The sequence below is a fragment of the Melospiza melodia genome, chromosome 6, assembly GCF_035770615.1.
Source record: "Melospiza melodia melodia isolate bMelMel2 chromosome 6, bMelMel2.pri, whole genome shotgun sequence".
Classification (NCBI taxonomy): Eukaryota; Metazoa; Chordata; class Aves; order Passeriformes; family Passerellidae; genus Melospiza; species Melospiza melodia.
In genome coordinates, this window is record NC_086199.1 from 74,912,966 (window position 1) to 74,931,021 (window position 18,056).

Sequence of the window (18,056 nt, forward strand, 5' to 3'; positions counted from 1 at the left end):
ACACTCCAGCATAGTAATTAAATAAGCCAAAGAAGCTCCTAGAAATCAACCAGTTCACACAGAACTTAAATGTACTCTAAGCCACAGACACAGATACATACCAGTAAAACAATCACTGCATAAATGCCTCTTGGCAAGCTCTCAAGATTAACAAGTATTTGTCCTTCACCCCCGCAAAGTTTTGAGGTGTAACTCTTATTTAACACCAGATATTACGACGCCTCCTGAGAAAAGATTCAGGTAGCATTGCTTGGCTGTGTGTTTTAGACACAGCTATAGCATCTGGAACTATTCTCTAGAATCCCATCAGCGAGGCTCCATTTTTCAGGGATGCCATAATTTGATCGCCTTAAACTACTCCTGACTCTTAACCCTTTGTGATGCGTGAGGGTTTCGAGGGAGTTCAGATAATTTAGCACTGAAGGAATTTCACTGAAAAGCACGTGAGGAAGCTAGCAACAAATAAGAGCTGAATAAGGGTTATAGCTCCCAAAGGGCTGGCAAGATTTCATCTTTAAAGGTCCTTAGATTCTTGAGAGAGAACAGAGCATTAACTTGAATCAAAAAGGTTCTGTTCTCACTATGGAAACCATTCTGTTTTCCTTGGCACAAGCACAGTTCAAGCCATCAGCATATACACTGGAAGCCTATGATAATCTGGGCTGCAGAACCATACCTCGCTGTCCACAGGATACTTTCTCTTCTACTTATTTTAGTGCCTGCTGTTTTTCCCCTTTCAGAGAGTGAAGTGCAAGTTAAAACTTCTCATTCCATAAGGATAAGCTCTTGGGTGCAGTATCTCTCACAACTGTACATGACTGAGTTGAAGGCCCATGGGATCCCTTACACTTCCACGAGAGCACCCCTGTAGAGCATGTGTCATGCAGGAGGAGCGAAGGCTGTTCGGGGTATACCCAATGTCCTGCTGCAGTATAGGGTGCTCAAACACTGCTGGAAATACCTTCCTTTTTGCAAGTACACAATACAGACCTGGCCAACAGCCTGTAGTTCAGCACAGCTGTCTCACAACTGCCCAGATTTGCCAACAACTGTGATCTTTATGCACTAGAGGTCATGTTCCTAATGCAGCTAGAAAAACAAAATACCTTTCAAGAGCTGCACATATGGAAATTACCAGCTAGGTTAAATTTGCATGTGATATAGTTGAAAGAATATTCCTGCTTCACAGGGATTGGCAAGTGCACCAGTGGGTTAAAAGCAAGATTTGCAATTTACAAACACTCCCAGGCTGTTAGGTACTTTATAGTACCATAGGGTAAGAGGAAAAAGGAAAGGAGAATGCAAGTTAGCTTCAACTAAACATTACAGTTGCATCAGAAAGCAGAAAGAAAATATACCTTACCTGTGCCCAAGACAAAAAAAAGTCTCAGTTACTTCTTTGGGACTCTAGAATCACAATATGCAGTAGGCCATGTAGTTTGGGAAGCAAATTTTGTCTACTTCCTTAGTACATGAATGTACTGCATTTCAGATGTCATGTTTTAAGCAATTGAACAGTGCCCGTTTATATGCCAATATCAGCTATGGAGCTGCTTGTTTAAAACACTCTGCTCAAGGAATGAAAGAAAAAACAGGACTCTCACTATACTGCCTCTTATTGTGATACTCAAAAATGCATCACTTGCAAGAACAATCCAAGTGTTTCTCAAGTTCTGTGAAGAAAGGTTCTGGGTTTCCAGTATTTAGAAAGAAGCCTGATTCAAAGGCCTCAATCCATACTATGGGAGAAGCTGCCATAAACCAACGCAGCAGTGGTGGAATAACAAACAAAAAAAAAAAATATGAGTAAGTTTTTCCCAATGAGAAACTGTTTAAATGAGAGCAATATTTGAAGTCAGGCTCATAATTCACTCGAACTATAAAGTCTGTCAATACATTGAAAAGAGATTTCCATTTTATATCAAGTAATTCTAACAAAGATAAATTTTTACAATAGTAAAGAAAGCCTTTATAAATAAATTCCAGGCTTAAATGAATTCTTTTTATCCTGTCACATGGATTTTAATGATTCTCTCCTGTCACATTAATCCACTGCCAAAAACACCTGTGCCATCTGCCCTCTGAGCCAATCATGCTCTCAGAAAATGGACTCCACTTTATTTTTCACTTGATTGTAAATGCAAATCACTTGTGTGACAAGAAACTTTTTTAAAGAGTTATTGGTGTCAACTTCATCTTTAGACTAAGAGCTGAATTGAGGGGCAGTATTCATACTTCCAAGTAGATGCGTAACAGCAAATGTTAAAAAAAAAAAAATCCATGTAAAGCCTTGCATGCACTGCCTTCTTAAATAGCTCAGCACAGAAAGGCTGTGTATGTCTGAAAAGGGACTAGACACCTAGTGTGCATCAGATTCTTCCCCACTCCAAATTCCTGCCAGTCAAAGGGTCAAAGGTGTCTTGATTCCTCATCAGCACAGGTAGCAAGGAAGAAGTCTGCTTTCAGGATTTGGTTTTGTACTTCCATGGGTCCAGCTGTTTCTGTCTGCAGAAATCTATTTCAGCCCTTTTCCAGTGATGCCTGTGGCTCCTTTGCTTTCTTTCACTGATAATTCAGTCAGCTCACACTCTGCTGCCCAAACCGAGACTCAGACACCCATGCTTGCAGGAACGCACAATTCCAGATCAGACTACTCTCAGAGCACGGCACTAAACTCAAAGGTCTAAGAGCTCAGTTCCTTGCAAGGCTGCCCCCTTCTCCTCGCAGAGGCATCTGGAATGCACCTACCTTTGCAGCGGCCGCGGTGCGCGACGCTCAGCCCGGGCTCGCGGCACTTGGCTCTCTGGTAGTCGCACATGGACTCGTACGTTCTGCCGTCGGACGCGCACAGCGGCTTGGCCTGCGAGCGCGAGCAGTGCAGGTTGCACTGCGGGTCTCTGTCGCGGTCGCTTATTAAAAACTGAAGGACGTGGAAAAAGGAGGGAGAGAAAAAAAGAGTGGTTTTGTTTGGTTTCCCAAAACGGAGCATGGTGTATTTTTTTCTTTGTGACAATAACAACGCGACTGTAATGCATTTTAAGCTGCCTCACAAAGCTGACCTTGCCTGAAGGGGAACTTTAAATGAAACACGTACATCTTTAAAAAATATTAACGGTCTAGTCCATTCTTTTTAATAAAATGGAAACATTACTCACTCTGCCTCACCTCTAAAAAAGTAAGATGTGCAAAGCCAAACACAACCCACACGGGAAGGGCAATACTGAGTCACAACAGCCTAGCTTGCCCAGTGCTGTGCCACAAACAATATCGGGTACTAGACAATTTTAGTCAGACACATAAAAAATTTATCACCAAAGACAGGAATACAAATAAACTATCAAGATTGGCCTTGGTAGTTGAACCATGCATTAACCAGTTTTATATCAGTGATGTTTTTGAAAGCATTGTTTACATCATCTGTGAACACCACCTACCAGAGCATACCTGCACACTCCCTAAGTCCCCTTTTGTTCCTTCCTGATGACACCCAGCACAGCTGGCAATTGCACTCCATGCATCCCACAATCTAATTGCACACTATGAGAAAATCTATTTCCTTTCAGAAGTTTGAACTTATATCATCTTTCTGCATACCTCTTCTTTCTGGGCATTTCATCACGATGCAACCCATTTTGTACAAATGCGGCATCCTTCACCAGTCTTGCATAGTTTGAATAATCCCAACCTTCCTACTTCTTACTCAGACCACCTATCCATATCATGATCACTACTGTTTTCCTTGGCATTCTGCCTTATTTTTGGTGATGGGGAAACCCACAATGCACATGAGTCCCCACCTTTTGTCTACTTGTTCCCTGCAAATCCCAACATATGGAAGGAGTTTACTGCTGTACCCTCAACTCTACTCTGAACTGCCTATAGGGACACCCAGGTCTCTTTCCCAAGTTCATATTGTTTTCCTGAAGATCCAAACTGACGGTGATCTTTCCATAACTACTTGCTTGCAGAAATTTTTGGCAAGTCATGATAGTAGCAGCCTTTTTCTCTTTCCATACTACCCCACTTAGTGGTTTGTCAGACCTTTAATTATTGCCCAAACCCAATCACTTGCTCACAGGAAGATTTCAGAGGATTCTTCAAACAAGTTCCATGCAGATTAAGCAAATAAAAGGCAAGTCAAACCTGCCTTGCACTTCCCCATCCCTACCTCCCATTTCTACAGCCCCCTGCAAGCCTGGGGGCACCAGAGCTGCTCTCTAACACACTGATTTCCCAGCGCACTGTCAAAGCAGTTCTGAGCTCAGCAGTTCAGAGCTGGCTGGCAAATGGGCACTGACTGACACCCTGCCTGCATGCACAAAGCCACAGCTCTCCAAGTGTGTTGATAGCTGGATGCCTTACAGGGAAGTGTGAGTCACTGCCATAATCACCTTGGTGTTACAGTTTCCTACAAAGCTGTCTACTCTATGCTTTGAGGTTAAAGCTGTTGAAAAAACATTGCCCGAAGCCTAGTTTGGGTTGGTTTCTAACCACTCCGAGAACATGCATCTCTGAAATTTGGTTGCTGGTAGGTTTTTTCATTACAAAAATTTTTTCTCCCCAGTTAAATGAAAAACAATTGATAAGTTTCATATTTTCATACTGTACTGCAGGATCTTTTAAAATCCCCTATTTAAACATGACAGCTGGGAAAAGTAAGCAAGGTTTGCATTCATTTTACTTTTGGTGGGGCAAACATTTTTTAAGATCTCCTCTGTCACAGACTTGACATATTTGTTACAGTACGGTGTTTTTGAAATGTTTTTGTTCCTTTTCTGCAACACATTCTATAACCTGGCAACACCTGCTCCAAATGGGAAATTGGAAAATTTAATCCTGAAGGCAATTTTAAATTGTTTATAGAGACCTGGACTAGACTATAAAAACACTGTAAAGCTGGACCAGATTTTTTTCTTTTCAATGGTTGGACTATCACAACTTAACTTGGAACTGTTCTGGCTACAGTAATGTCTTTCTGTTGCCCCCAAAATGCAAATATTGGTAGTGACTGTAAACATTCAGCAAAGAGCAACAGACTGAAGATGCTGAAGCCTCCTCTCAGCATGGGATGTCAGACACTGTATGTATAAACAGACTTGCAAAGCAGAGCTGCCTGATAGGACAGTATAGTGCACATGCAGCAATTAAGTACTCAATTCAACACTGGAGCCATTCTGGTTTAGAAGGAACACACAGATCTCCTATTTATCACAACTGGAGACTTGAGTTATAGACATGAAACTTTTTGCAAATTCCTTGTCAGAAGCTGAGTTCTACAAGTACGAGTTAGCCAGAGGTTCAACAAAAAAATCTGAAATACTGGTTCTCAGCATCAAACACTATTACCAGCTTATTGAAAGTCTTCTTGTATCATGAAAACTCAAGCCTTCTGCAGCCTGTACCAAAATATTTAGTATAGAGGGGACTAATACATCAAGAACACCCCTTTGTCATTCTAAAGAACAGAAAGTTGTTCTGAGGGCTGACAAACAAGTTAAACCTAAGGCTGTGGAAGAGCTTTCCTCAGGTGCCTCCTTGCAGACAGAGAAACAACTCGACATTGATTAATTATGAGGGCCTGAGGAAACATGCAGAGCACCCCAATGCAGTCTGTGAAGTTCTTGCCTACCCAAATTAAGCCAAGAATCACGTTATTAGAAAAAAAAATTTTAAAAAATCAAAAGCCTTTTTAGCATTTGTAATTTGAATTACAGTAGGGCGCCCACACAGCATGTTCGGTGCTTTCCAGACACTGAAGATGCCACACCTGCCTTGCCCAAAAAAGTTTATGGTTTACGTAGTTGCACAAGATGGTGCTTGTTTTGTTCAGGTAGATTGTAACTGTGAGTCTGCATTAAATTCAAGAAGGATCCAGGATCACACCTGTCTGATCAGAGTTCTTCTCACGCAAGCAAACCATGCTGCCAGAAAGGCCAGCAATATCTCCAGGAGATCTGAAGGGCTTCAAAAACTCCCCTTAAGAGTAGGGTACCTGCTCCACTGTAACTCACAGCCCTTATCTTTGGTCAGCAACCCTGACAGCAGTCAGGGATAAAATGGTGGTTCTTTGTCCCCTTCTAGCAGGTAAGCATTCAGGCTGCAGAAGTGATGGTCAATACAGACCACACACCAACATTTAATATACTAAATGCTTTGAGTGTACATCTCCTCCTGCCCAGCAGAAAAAGTCTTCCTTGAGCATTTTGCTGGTCTAAGAGCATGGCCTCCACTGTGAGCAACTTCAGCTGCATGAAGAAAAAGAATGGATGAATGCTAAAACTTGTCTACCATGGGGAGACCCCTTGGTTCTGTAATTTAAACAGCTAGGACCACAATCCATATACAGTCAGTTTGATTTTTATTTTATAAATCCTACTTTATTTTATTTTAAAAATTCTACAGGCACTGCTTTCCCAAGGACACAGCCCTGCTCCAGAAGAGCTGCTTGGTCACTGCTGGAGACACTGCCGAGCTGGGCTGAGGGCTGTGAGCAATGTGCCCTAATGCCTGGTACCCATCCTCCCCAAACACAGGAGACAGGAATGTGAGCTTCTGGTCTTTCCAGGGGAAGAGCAGCAAGTTAAATATTCTGCCTTTAATGCTAAATGTCCTACTTTCAAAGCTCAAATCAAAGCCTGATGTCCCAACAGCTCCGGGATGCACACACAGACAGACTTTGCAAACAACTAAATCACTACTCACAGAGCAGTGCTTGGTTCTCTACACACAGACACACAATGTGAGCAAACCTGGACTCAGGCTAAAAGCAAACCTGCAAACATGTGCAGCACCAGCAGGTTTCCAAGCTTCATCTAGAAAGAAGAGGAAAATAATTGTCTTAGCTCTGAAATTTTTCAAAGCTTCTTCTTGATTTCTGTGTTCCCATTTGTTTCAGAACAGACTACAACCAAAGCAAATGGGATTGGAGACAGCTTATCAGCTCTTAACTCCTCCCTTTTCCTTCATGAGAAGAAAGCTATTACAAGTACAACTAAAAGGAAAACAAACAAACCAGCACGAACACAAAACCTCAGCTAAAAAAAAAAACAAAAAAAAAAAACCAACAAAAACAACAAAATGAACAAACCCCCTTCCAAACCTAGAAGGAATAATCTATTTAACAGGAAAAAGTTAAAATTGACCAGACTGCAAATGGGATCCATTGAATATAGACTCAATACTAAGATAAGTAACACTAGTATTAAGCAACAGTATTTGTATTTATGTAACATTTATTTACACTTAGGGAGTCTGCACAGTGCCTATTCCAGCCAGTTTGAGTCCCTGCCCTAAAGAGTTTCCAGTTCAATGCAGCTCTCAGAGCATCTTTTTATGTCAAACGTTCTATCTGTATAAGGACACAAACCTCCTCCTTTAGCAAATACATTTACACAGGTGCTTGCAGAAACCACTTCCCAAACTGCTTTCTACTTCTTCAGACTTGAAAAGAAAAAGGGAAGATAAGAGGTCAGAAATAAGTTAACTTTGCCAACAAAGCATATCTGTTCTTTTTCTCCACACCTCAACACCACTGCTGACAAACAACAAACACTGATTAAAGGGTTTTTAATGCCTGTGAAGGAAAGCAGACTCCCTGCAGCTGCACAGCAGCTGGGAACACTTGTGTTATTTAGCAGAAAAAGGTCTGACCCCACAAGTGAAAATGAGCTTGGTGGTCACTCATTCTATTCACCATCTGGGTACATTATAAGCACAAACAGAACAGCAGAGCCTTTTGTGATGGAGGTAACGAGAAATGGCCAAGGCATTGTAGTACCACAGTAACATGCCTTAGCAAGGCTTCAGGGAAAAGAGAGAGCAAGGGACACAAACGACACGAACGTGAGAAAGTGGAAATCTATTGAGAAACAAATCTAGCGTTCACTACAGATCAAAACAGAGGTGCCTCTGCTACTTAGCAGCTTCAGTTCAGATTAGTACTGCAGAGTGCTGCTGCCTCACAAAACTGAGATAGACAAAACAGCACATGCAATACTTTACTCCTGTTTTGGCAGATTTCAAGTTTGAAGACCCTTTGAACATGTCTTGGGAAAGGTGATTCATCTAGCAAAGGTGTATATTCATATGGCACAGATCACCCTCTCATTAGTCAAAGTACTCACACTGGCCTGACTTAAGTACAAATGAGCAATGAGTTCTCTCCTTCCCAGAGAGAACTCCTCAGAAAAACCATACCATTTTACACATTAAGGGAGACTATAAACTTCTCGACATTTTTGTTGCTGTTGGAAAGAATCATTTCACATTTTTATGCTTCAGTTTCAGGCTCCAAACTGGTGCAACCAGCCATTCTGGAGGCAGAACTGGAGCCAAGTTACAGTTTTAATCATGGCAAGACTCTCAGCCCTATGGCAGGTTGCCTACAGGGCACAAGGACTTTAATTTCAACCACTTTTGGACTTCAGCCAAGTTTCCTGCCATGGAACCAAAATCCTAGCAGGTTTCACAGGGGTCAGAGATCCTGTTCTGAGCCGGAGACCCAAAATGCCTCGCTTCTAGGAATACAAAGAGGAGAATTGGAAAGTCTTAAAAACTCTCTCAGGGTCTGCAGTCTTACACATGCAGAAAGACACCAACCAGAGCCACCAAACTCTCAACAGCTGACTGGGCTGTCCAGCCTCTGTCCTCAAAGTGCCCACGCAGCCTCAGAATCTAGCAAGTGAAAAAAGGCTTTTGAAGTGAACTTCCTGGGAAGTTTGTCATGTGTTTTGGGGCAGGGGAAGGAATAGATTTATTTATTTTAATATACCTTTTCTGGAAACACTCACAAGTTTGTACTTCACTGGCACCTGGATAACTTATTAAGACAAAGGTTCTCAAAGTGCTCCATCTTAAGAAGTTCCACTCCTTGGGTGGAGATTTTTAGCATCCTACTGTTTTATACAGTTTTTAAGACTTAAGGCTTTCCCAACAAATTTCAGAAGGGCACTTCCCCCAGGTAGAAGGTACTTACAAGAAAGATATTGTAATACTTTTATTGCTTGAGTCACCCCCCCTGAAAAGTGAAGAGTCTAGCCTAAGTTAAAGCACCACTTACGTTTCAATCCCAAGCCTCCAGCTGTGCAAACAAGAATAGGTTCAAAGCACAGAGCCTGTGCTTGAAGATGGTAAAGGCTGAGCAAATGCATGGGAGCACACTGCAAAGCCAGCAAACTCTAGATTTATTTGCAAGAGTTGAATTCAAGACAGTTTTTTGCTCTTACAGGCTAGAAACTTCATTTTTCTACAGTGATTTTTTCTTTCCTCAAGCTTTGCTTTGTGTAAGCCAAAGGCAGCAATGAAAGGCAGCACTTAAGGATTATGCTTCATCTGTTAGATTACTTTTAGCTAGGAAATAATACTTTGGTTTTCTTTGCAATCTGATCCCCAAACATGATGCAGCAGCTGTGTTCTGTTTTTAGAAGACTAGGTACTAGATCCAGAGAAGCTGCCTAATGGAGGATTTGAGGTGCCCACCACAGGTTTGGTAGAAGAGCCCACCAAGGGTTTGGGAGAAACCCTTAGAATTGCACTTCATCTCAGAGCAGCTCTCTGGGATTTTTATTGTTGTGATTTCATTGTTTATAGGAAAAAAAGTCATTGCAGTCAGAAAGTGAACTTTTAAAATTCTCTATTTTTGTTTTTGACATGCAAGTTTATGGAAGTGCCTAACTACATTTACTTGTGGGAAAGAAAATGCCAGAGACACCAGGGACAAGAAATAATTTCATATTTTAAAATAATCCCTTCTCCCACACAATTGTTATATCCACATGGCTGTATCGCCTTCATAAAATCCAACTTCAGTTTTGTAAGTCACAAGTTTAAGCATCTCATAAGTTCAGTACACCAATCATCTGAACAGTGGAGGAAACCCAAACTTAAACACAAAACAGAAACTTCATCTTAAGTCTCACATTTCTAACACACAACTTTTAAATCTTTCTTCTAAGTCTGGCAGTATTAAGGTAGAGAATGATTTAATTTATTTGAAGTAATTACTTCAGTTTCTGTTAAAACTCACTCTCCTACTCAAAGTATTCCTGCAGCCAAGGTAACATGTAAGCCTAGAACAAATTTGAGATTATATTTAATTTGTCAAACACATTGACAAGAAAAGATATGTTTAACTTGGACTATTTCTTCTCTTTACCTTTGCTACTATACATGTTGAACCAGATAGAAAATCCAAATGTTTGAACAGTCAAGCAATGAACTTCTTGTCCCAAGACAATAACAGCAAAACTTCCATTAATATAAAACATGGAATCTTGTCTTCACTAAATTGTATTGTTTAATAACACAATCCAGTCTTTCCAGTTTAAGGAGTCCTGTGCTTATTCAGCATAACTCAGAAAACAAACTCAAAACACCGTACTGTATACCTTATGCCAAGTTAATCTCTCAGAAACCATATCCCCTACTTTAGTCTGTCAAAATCATAGCTGAAGCTGTTGATCTCCACTAGCAAATGTAGCAGGATTACAACTTTGTGCTGTCACTAGGTGAGAAGTCAGTGATTCCATTGTAATGGGATATGTTTTTCTCAAAAGAAGCTCCCAGAAAAGCAGAAGGGCTGAAGAAATACCAGGTGTATACTTCAACAAAGGACAGTAATTCAAGCAAGATTTCCATGAAGAGTGATCCCCAAGCTTCCCAAACATTAGCATACTGAATGCTTCAAACCATTGCACAGACTCTTCCTCCTCAGCCCCAGGTCTCTCAAATCATGGAGACTGAAGTACTTTCTTACCCTCCACTGTATAAACCACTAAAAGTCAGTTCCAGGATTTGTAGACTTCTGTGGGCAGTCTAGCCACTTACAGAAAGTGGCTGTGAAATAATACTTTCTTGAGCCTATTTTCCCTCCTGCACTACTTTTAGCAGGACTGGCTATGCAGTCAGCCTAGGAATCCTTCCCAAATCCCCATTTGCAAGAGCTTGGAGTACTGGAATAGTCTTGATATAAGCCTTCCATGTGAGTCGTTGGTATGTTCTGTGGGGTTACACATAAAATGCAAGCATGTCTGATGACAACTAAGTTTTGCTGAAGCATTCTTAAATGAATAAGCTGTTTTATGAATTCTGTTGATTTTTCATCAGTATCCTGATAAGTATAAAGGGCGTCCTTCTAAACCCAAAGCCCCTAAAATTTGTGAACATCACCTGACATCAATTCACCTGGATCCCCTTCTCTTAAGCAGTTTATCATGCTGTCTTTCTCTCAACAATTCCAAGTACTTTGTCCTTTACTTGCACAGTGTTATTGCTGAAGAGTGGGCACCTACTCTAAGCAGAGTCTCCAAGCTGGTTGATAAGCTTCCTAAATATCCCAAACTAGCAAGATAAAAATTACATATTCTCCTCCCATAACCCCTTTTTCCCAATAAAACAAAAGTTTCTAGCCACGCCAGAGATTGCCCACTGCAAAAAGCAGATAGCAAGTCTTACTAAAGATGGCCTCATAACCTCCTGAACAGTCTCCTACATAAGCACCAATACCTTCGGCATGCACAAAAGGCACATTATGTAAGTACTCACAGCCAGACATACAACTGAGTTTACCTCAAGCCAGACACCCTTTCCCCACTTTCTAGTCTACACCACAACCACTGTCACCCTTCAGTCACAGCCACATGTATTAGACACTATTACTGTAGACAAAGCAGGTGTATGAACATCACCACCACCTCTGGAACTGCTCTGTTCTGCTAGAAGATAATCTCGTAGGGAGACATGATGACTGAACATAGTTTACAAACTCAGTTTGGCAGCCACATCTTCAGGGTTGAGCTCCAATGGAAATAAAACTATACAAGGGCACTTCTTCCATCACAAATTATTTGTCCTTGTAGATCTTCCAGGATGGAGAATGCCACCCATTATAACTCGATAGCTCTACAAACTTTGGTCCCTAAATCAATTCCTCAAAAATGCTGAAAGAGGCATTCAAATTGAAGCTGGCATCCAGCCTTCATTATGTTTGGTGTAACTGCTGCCAACAGCAGAACCAAGAAGTAGATATTAGAAATAGCTGATCTCATTAGTTCAAAACCTACCAAGGGCTGGCTGCCCATCAGGAGATGCATACCAAATGAATGCCAAGTCTGACATTCCATTGCACAGAAGGAACATTAAAAAAGGAGATACTGAGAACACTCAAGGGTTCACTTTCCTTAACTATATTCTTACCCCTTTACAGTCCAAATACAACGCTTAACTGCAGATGGTTGCATCAGGAGCTTCTCCCCACTTCATGCAGCTTTACATTTGCTATCACCAGCACTCCAGTGCCAAAGCTTCTGAAGGACTGTCTGGGGACAGAACTGACACGTCTCCTTCTACAGGCCGACCTTGCCATCTCCAGAGAGCTGTCCAGAGCTGGGTTCTGGCCTGATCATCTATACAGAGTAACAGCCTTCACCACCCACAGGTCTCAAAGCTGTACAGAGCAATAAAGGAAGTTGCCCCCATTGCTGTATTACTCCTCTGAAGTGTCAGAGACAGCAGAACTGAAGAAAAGACTGGAATTTCACTTTGTTCATACATAATATCATGTACTCTTATTAAATACAGAGTAGCTTGTGAAAGCAGCAGCAGCTTTCTTACATTTATTACTAACATTATTCCAGTACTGTTAAAAAAGAAAGGGTTTTTCCTAACAGCATAGAGGATGTGTTATCCCTGGACTTCTGGTTTATAGATTAATTGGCAACAATAAAGACATTCTCCTTACCAGAAGAGAACTGGTTGGTTAATAGATAAATTAACTCTTCAGTTAATTGCCATGAGGTACTATTGACTCCCCCTACATCTCACTGCAGTAGCGATGTCCACCTACCAACACATGCAGTTATTTGACTTTAAGATCATATGCATCTGATCTACAGACAAGTAGTTTCAGAGACTCGGCTTTCCACAAGTCAGATGACAACTTTTAAAAAGACCATTTAGATATCTTAACTCTTGCTTCAGCAGGCCAGCAGAGAGTCTTCTGAATAGCCCTTCAGTAGGATGCTGTCAACATCATAAGTATCACAGGCTTGGCTTAATACTCACTGCTTCAAGGGCCAAACCCACCTTGGTGTATTCTACAGTGATCCAGACAGACACATTAAACACAAGGCAACTTTTAAATTCAGAGTGAAATAATCCAACCCTGATAACCAAGAAAAAAGTGTGCCAGCCAGGAATTGAGAACAAGAGGGAAAGAATCAGGAAAGGAAGTACAAAAGCGAAATGAAAGCTCTGTAAAAAGTCAGAAAAAATTAACTTTTCCTTCCAACTCACTAAGGGAAAGATTCATTGTTTCATTACTTCATTCTGTAGTTCTGTTTGCATTGTATTTTACAGTGTTTACCAGTAATTCTCATCCTTCTACTTATGTTTAAACTAAATGCTTCTCTCAGTTTTGTAGCCTTAACCATCCAGAGTTTTGCCATGGGAAGAAAATGCTGGACAATGCTTTCTTAGACTGTCAGGCAGTTACAGCCTTTTGGGACAGCACAAGCAGTAGCAGAAAAGCTTTTCCCACTACCAAGATCTTTCTGCATCACAAATTGAAGAAGCTGCTGTGCAGAAAAGCCTCAGGATAGGAACTTCCATTCTTCTGGCATGAAACTCATTCTCTCCTCTCCACTCCCGCCTCAAAAAAATAGTCAGTTATTATGACAGTCTAAATATACGATAAAAACCTTTCCATATCAGACAAGATGCATGAACTGGTTGCTTCAGGAATTTGAAGTGCTACCGAGAAACACTTCTAAATGATGTGCTTGAGTGAGGCAAGAAGGAAGGACCCTTGTCAGGGGCACCATGGTTAGCTCCAATGCCATCATCTACTGTCAGACAACATTCAGAAGACTAAGTACACTTCCTGATTCCTGCAGACAGGACTTGTTTACAGTAATTACTTGTGCCTTTCTTAAAAATTGTAGCAGTAACCTAGGTGCTGACTGTGAACTTTGAGAGGAAAGAAAAACAGGTCAAGCATCTCTACAGCACTCCCATTCACTGAACAGCTAAACTAGGCGACACCATTTCAAACTAGTAAGTTGTTAGTGTGCAAAGTTTTCCAGACTGTTCAAGCACAGTTCACATGCCTTCCAATAGAGCTTGGAAGTAAGATATTGTATTTTAGCACTACTGCTGAACTACCCAGCAATATTACTCCACACTAGCATGAAAACCTGCTTTTGCATGAGAATCTGCTTACACAGGTCAGGCATATTTTCCATACTGAAGTGACAGATGTGGTTTGTATGATGTTCCCAGCAGAACCTCTCCTGCTGAGCTCTACAAGGAATCACAGAACAGAATCATTTAGTTTGGAAAAGACCTCTATAATCAAGTCCAACCATTAACCCAGCACTGCCAAGTTCTCCACTAAACCATGTCCCTAAACACCATATCTACACATCTTTGAAATGCCTCCAGGGATGGTGACTCAATCACTTTCCTGGGCAGCCTGTTCCAATAGTTGGCATCAATTTCAGTGAAAAAACATTTCCTAATATCCAATCTAAGCCTCCCCTGGTGCAACTTTAGGCCATTTCCTTTTGTGCTGTCACTTGTTACCTCAAAGAAGAGGCCAACCACCACCTGGCTACAGCCTCCTTTCAGGAGTTATAGAGAGCAATAGGGTCACCCTGAGCCTCCTTTTCTCCAGACTGAATAACCCCAGCTCCCGCAGCTGCTTCTCAGACTTGTGCTCAAGACCCTTCCCCAGCTTCATTGTCCTTCTCTGGGCACACTTTGGCCCTTTCAGTGTCTTTCTTAGAGCAAAGGGAAATACATCTCTAAGCTGTCAGGTTGCTGCTATGAGGTCTGCAGTTTTATTATGCAGAATGGGAAGCAAGGACAGCAGTATCTTCAGAAGAAGAAATATTTACAGGTCTCTTGATGCTGCCCCAGACTGTTGACATGAGCTTCCCCAGCAAAATACAAAATCCATTTTCCACCACAGCACTTCCCTTCCTCCCACTGTGTTATAGATACATTTAAACCCCCACTCCCAAGAAGAAAGGTGTTAGCAACTGATCTTAATACAGGCTGTTCACTCTCAGGGTGACAGCTTTTTCACAACATTTTGTACTATAGAACTGTCTATTTTAGTGTGTTTACTTTCAAGCTACAGAAAGGGCAATTCTAGTTACACTGAATTTTTCACGATTTAGTGAGGAGCTGCAGAATACTCATACTGCTTCCTTATTGCTAAAAGCAGACATACTTTCCTTATTTTCTGGGGAAGTTTTGAGTATTTCCAGTTCTACAGCATTTCATTTCAAACACAAATGAAGTTAACTTACATTGTCACCAAGCCCCTTGCAGTCAAAAGCTATCCAAGCCAGTGGGCTTGGATATCTTTGGTATCTTTTCCAGTATTTCCATACATGAGCTGTTCTGTCTAGCACTGACAGCATTCCATACAAGCAGCCATCTCTACAGCAATTCACACAGCACTCGCCAGGGTAATTTTCCTCCAGTTGCCCTTCACTGGGGTTTTGGAAGTGCTCAACCAACTTTGTGCTGCGATCTGTGCATCTCTCTAGTGGAGGCTAAAAAAAATTCTCATATACATATCAGTCTGTTTTTGCTGTCTGCCTCCCCAAAGGGAGCAGGATATCAGTCTTAATATAAGCAAATATGAGACCTTTGCACAATAAATCTTTGACACAGATAATTGGCAAGATTATTGCAGTCTCTCATCTTCCTTTTCAGGGCATGTTATTGAAAAAGCTATGGGAAAACATCTGCGGTTTTATCTGGATTCCTCAGATTTTCTGGATCTCTTTCTGTCTGGTCTAAGACCTGGCCTCAGTACAAACATATACTCAGGCTCACTGGTCAGGCTTCTCACAGCGGACAGAGACCAAACTGACATTCTTAGCTGACAGACTTAAAGCAGGCTGTGATACCAACTTCATACAGCTTTGTGACTGCTTCAGACTATGGAGAGTACTCACACCATCACCACATCTAGAAGAATACAGCGAGCTTCTGTAAGGGGTTAAGCAGCTTGCTTTCTTTCTTTGTGCATTCTATAGCTTAAGAAGCTACTGGGCCAATTTCATCTGAAGAAATGGCCCAAATAATTTAGGTTCCTCTTCTGACTGGAGAAAATTGCCCACCTTCACAGCAGCCTGGACCGTGGCCAATCAGAAGATGATCCCAGGAAGAAGTGACACCAGCAGAAGGGATCAGAAACAGCAGGACTTGCTTTATCACTGAACAGCACAACTGAAGGGTAGGCTGCCGAATGCTCATGCAATACTATACTGCTTGAGGGGACAGCAGGCAAGCATTGGCAGGGAACAGGGAAAGTGAAATATTACTAATCACTTCTCCTCATTCACCTGCAGCCACCCATGCAAGAATTACACCATGTATTTTTCCTCATTCAAATAACACAACAACAACAAATTACACGCCCTCACTCTGCTCAAATGTAAGCCTCAGGAAAGAACTAGACATCACAGCTACAAAGTGCTGCATGCCCCAGTTGAGGTTCATTTAAAAACAGGTAGATAGATGGCAATAATGAAGGCCTAGATTGTGGTGACTGGAACACACTGCCCAAAAAGCAGCTCAGAAGTGTATAAATGTTAGCAAGACTCTTCTCAGCAGGCTTCTGGCTGAGGAGGAGCCTGTTCTGGTGCAAAGGACCTCTCTCTTCTCCTCTCCCTTGAGCTTGGGAACCTCTTCAAGATGAAGAGTCATCCCAGGCACTAGCTGTCTTAGTAAACATTGCTAAATCCTAGTTTCACCTGAAAAAAATCTTGACATGCTGAATCAAATATCATTCCACTTTTTACAAGCTTTTTGGCCATGAGGCAAGAGATAACTGGAGGGGTAAGCAACTTGAAGAAATTTAAGGAAATCCAGCTGTAAAAACAGGAAGGGAAGAGTTAAGAAAAAATTAATTTATATTGTTTGCCAGGACTCCAGGCAGATACTAGGTCAGTTTAGGTCAACTGTTACCCAAGAAAAGAAATACCTGGGTTTAAGAACTTGGAGTGACAGTTTCATTAAAATTGGTTTAATGGGTGCATGAGAAATGGCTGTGTGTCTGGCCTTGCTATAAGGTTTCCTGAACCTTAAAGGTATAGGTACCAGAAAGATTCCAGACTGAATCAAGTTGCTTATCCTTGTCAATCCTGATGTTGCCATGACTGTTTGCTCCATACGTTTCTCCACTCAAGTCCCCTTGTAACTAGACACTCCCCTCTCCTCACTCTGACTTGCTGACACTTGGTCTTTGCTCCTTTTAAGTTTCAGACAGGTTTTACACATTTCATCTGCCCCCTTTCAGTGCCTAACTGCAAAACACTGAAACCTTCGAGGAAACTATTAAAATCATGAGGAGTCATCTCTGGTCCTCCCAGCTCAAGTCTGCCAGCTCTCACACAGAAATACCACTCTGCACCCGACTCTGGAAAGACATTCTCCCCCTAGCAATTACATTAAAATCTTACATATACGAATATTGTTACCAGCTCCTGCACCTTCTCCCCAGGTTTATCTGGCTGCCAGTTGATTTCTACCCCTCCTCACTATTCTAGGTCCTCCACCTTCATCTGAACTTCTGCAGCTTCCTGGGCCTTTCTCTCCTCCCACTTAGTTACAAACCCAAATAATTTCACTAGCCAGCTTCTCATTCAGAATTCAAGTAGAAGAAGGAAGTCATTAAGTTTTTGAGGAAGCTCCTCAAAAACCTTAATTATACTCAGTAATTCAGCTCTATCACTGGATATTATTTTGATCCCCAAACCCTCTGCTACTGGTTACAGCTCAAGTAACACCATATTCCTTTGTTTTCCAGGACTTCTGACTCCAGACTACAGAGAAATAAGTCAGTTCAACGTTGGTGTGGTTTTGATCATCAAGCCAGATGACAAATTTTACATCTTGAAATGTGAGATTTTATTCCTATTCATTTTCAGTAAGAGGGAAAGGTAAGTGTAGCCTAGCACAGACTTGTTGGCACAGGGCAGTGAATCAGTAGTCTAGTTTCTTGCAAAGATTTTTAGAAGCACCCCACAACAGTTACACCTGGA

General features: G+C 41.5%; 1 protein-coding gene across 5 annotated transcripts in view; it reads right to left on the bottom strand.

The window, feature by feature from the left end:
• SMOC1 (SPARC related modular calcium binding 1) overlaps nt 1-18,056 on the bottom strand; it is a 127,400-nt gene that overhangs the window by 84,199 nt on the left and 25,145 nt on the right. For all 5 annotated transcript variants that reach the window (XM_063159236.1, XM_063159232.1, XM_063159235.1 and 2 more), the window contains exon 2: nt 2,749-2,920. In XM_063159236.1, coding sequence (XP_063015306.1) covers nt 2,749-2,920 — 172 coding nt within the window. The remainder of the gene's footprint in view (nt 1-2,748; nt 2,921-18,056) is intronic.